This window comes from Acipenser ruthenus, chromosome 20 (genome assembly GCF_902713425.1).
Source record: "Acipenser ruthenus chromosome 20, fAciRut3.2 maternal haplotype, whole genome shotgun sequence".
Lineage (NCBI taxonomy): Eukaryota > Metazoa > Chordata > Actinopteri > Acipenseriformes > Acipenseridae > Acipenser > Acipenser ruthenus.
In genome coordinates, this window is record NC_081208.1 from 1,318,370 (window position 1) to 1,321,236 (window position 2,867).

A 2,867-nucleotide genomic window follows, 5' to 3' on the forward strand; every position below is an offset into this window, starting at 1 on the left:
AAACTACCAGAACTAGCATGTCTCCTTCCACAGCAATAAAAACCAGTAATGAACCAATACGTAGATGCAACATACATTTTAAAAAGTTGCATGAAGTCTATTTAACCGAAGATCTAAAACTGCTTTAGTGCAACATGCAAATAACAAATGTATTTGTATACATGTATATCTTGATGCACTCAACGATTATTATTATTATTATTATTATTATTATTATTATTATTATTATTATTATTATTATTATTATTAATAGTTTAGTGAATGCCCAAAGCTAAACTACAGATGACATACAAGGACGCCTATATTTTAACAGCAGGTGTTTTGAGTATAGTAGCGTTCATTTTTAGCTTGGGAAGCCGCGGAAAGGGACACAGATTTCCAGCAATCAACCTTGAAAATAACCATTTCAAAGCGTGCACAGACGTAAGGTTGCAGATGCGCAAATACAGATTAAAAACACGAACGCTGGATCTGGATTTCTTATCCCATAATCAAGCTAGGACGCGCTAATATAAGAAGACTTTTCAGACGTATTAATTAAAACCTTGGATTGTACACACACGAATTAGAACACGTATATTGAACTCCTGGCATTAGTTATTAGTTTTAAGCCATAGGGCATACGCAATAGCGCGTATGATGATTTGAGGGGTACAGATGGGGTACTGACGCCAATACTGTTTAAAAACAATGTAATCCAAACTGAAATTTAAATGAAAAAGAAGAAAATGGAATTGGGGGAAAAAATACTTGAACCCCACTGGTCGACAGAATACCATAGAGCTGAAGGGGGCCATCTGGTGCTGGTGGCGCGTGCCTGACGCGTGAGTCTCAATGCTGCTGTGTCAGTGCGCCTGCTGAGCAGAATCGACATCGAATATTTCAAATGATACAATCCCAAGTATAATAATATAGCAATAGCAATATTGACATGGATATTAGGCTGAACTCTTCTGGTTTTTGTTAAATATCTGTATAGATTAAAAAAAAAAGAATCTGTTCATGAAGAATTGGAAACGTTTACAATTGGATAACTGAAATGCATTTTGGAGATACATGCTCGTCACACTTGCAGGTTACTATTCACATTTAGATACTACATATATATTCTTTTTAGAACACACCAATTGTAGACTGAAATGCAAGCTCAGGCAAGTCTACCCATTTCTGCCCCTATCAGCACAGCCCCTCCCCCATCCTACCCGTTTCCACAGGTGAACAGTCTCCCATGCAGATTTCTACAGGACACAACAACGTATTGTTGATTCACATACTGAGGCAGATGTGTCTGTCCACATAGCGTGGCTTGGGAAGCTGTTTTATAATTTAAACAGATTTGCCTTAGTGTTCTTTTTCCAGAATGAAAGCCCCTTCCCCCTCTCTCGCTCCTCCATCCCCCGACCCCCCCATAGTGTTTTTTATACTGCAAAGCCAACTTAACCTTAGAAAACAACAACTACAATATATAACGCTTGAGAATCATGTCTTCATTTTTCCTATGTTTTACTGAAAACTTTTTCTTGCCCTCAAATAATATGTTTTGAAGGTTATTTTCACCTAAAGTCTACACCCTTTTCCGTTTATAAAAGATTTGCTAAATTGTGCATCCTTCATAAGGCGTATGTATGTTTTTTTTAATATGTAAAATGCATGTACTTGACACACACATACATTCATATTGAGAGTGAAGGATTGTTGGTTCTTTCTTGTTCCTATGGTGTTGGTTAATAGTCACCCTCTGAAATGCTTATCCTAATGTTAACAGGATTTGCTAAAAAAATATATGTAGATGCCATTTCATCTGTGTGCATGTTGTTTTTTATTGGAATACCAGTGGTGGAAGTACGCAAGCGGCCCCGCGAGACAGATGGTTATCTTAATAGATTCAATGCGTGCTGGATGTTCTCCCAACGGGACAGGATTCGGCGTCAAGATTATTGCACAATAGTTAGTGGGCAGGGCCATGCCGCCCTGCTTCTGCATAAATACCGCATCTTGAGGCTGAGGAGAATCACTCGAGCTCCGGCACTCCAAGAGAGAGCATCACCAAGCAACGTGAAATCATGTCTCCCAACATTGCTTCTGAAACTGTCGAGTACTCTCCAAGAATGACCGTTGCAAAAAGAAAAGAAGCTAGTGAACTGAGAAAGGTAACAATCGGAAAAAAATGCTTGTTACGTGCATATTGCTGTTTCTTTCTAAAAAGAAGTGTGGCTTTGTGTATCGCTGCAAGATATTAATTTTTTTGTATTATTTTATTTCAGACTCTCAAGCCTTTGATGGAGAAACGCAGACGCGCTCGCATCAATGAAAGTCTCAACCAGTTGAAAACACTGATCCTTCCTCTGATTGGCAAAGATGTAAGCATCTTCTATAATTTCAATACAAAACTGAATAAAACCATCAAAATAAAACGTAAATCAAACAAATATGTATATAGTTGAATTATTATTATTATTATTATTTGCAAGCTTCTGGATTTTTGCTAAATTGCTCATTTTTTTCCCTTTGCTTCTCCCATGCAGAATTCCCGATATTCCAAACTGGAAAAGGCTGACATTTTGGAAATGACAGTTCGGTTCCTAAAAGATATTCCCAGCACCCCTGTTCAAAGTGAGTATCTTTGTTTAAGCATTGTTTTTAGACAAGACTAGCGTAAGATGAAGAAATCGCATAGACCTATAATCCTGCATAATAAAGACTTGAACTAGCACCGTTTAAACATAAGAATAAATATTATAATATGAAACAAACTAACCCCTTTCTTTTTTTTCTATCTTAGATGCAGCTGATAGCTTCAGAGAAGGATACAAAGCCTGTCTTCAACACGTATCCAGTATACTGCCCAACACCAATCTGTTGGACAA

The 2,867-nt window shown here is 37.5% G+C and overlaps 1 protein-coding gene across 1 annotated transcript in view; it reads left to right on the top strand.

Moving 5' to 3' along the window:
- The first annotated feature begins 2,024 nt into the window (after positions 1-2,024).
- Positions 2,025-2,867, top strand: part of LOC117425958 (transcription factor HES-2-like) — a 1,147-nt gene continuing 304 nt past the window's right edge. The window contains exons 1-4 of the mRNA XM_034043299.3: positions 2,025-2,150; positions 2,265-2,360; positions 2,526-2,613; positions 2,783-2,867. The exon at positions 2,783-2,867 is cut by the window's right edge and continues 304 nt beyond it. Coding sequence (XP_033899190.2) covers positions 2,064-2,150; positions 2,265-2,360; positions 2,526-2,613; positions 2,783-2,867 — 356 coding nt within the window. The 5' untranslated portion in view covers positions 2,025-2,063. The remainder of the gene's footprint in view (positions 2,151-2,264; positions 2,361-2,525; positions 2,614-2,782) is intronic.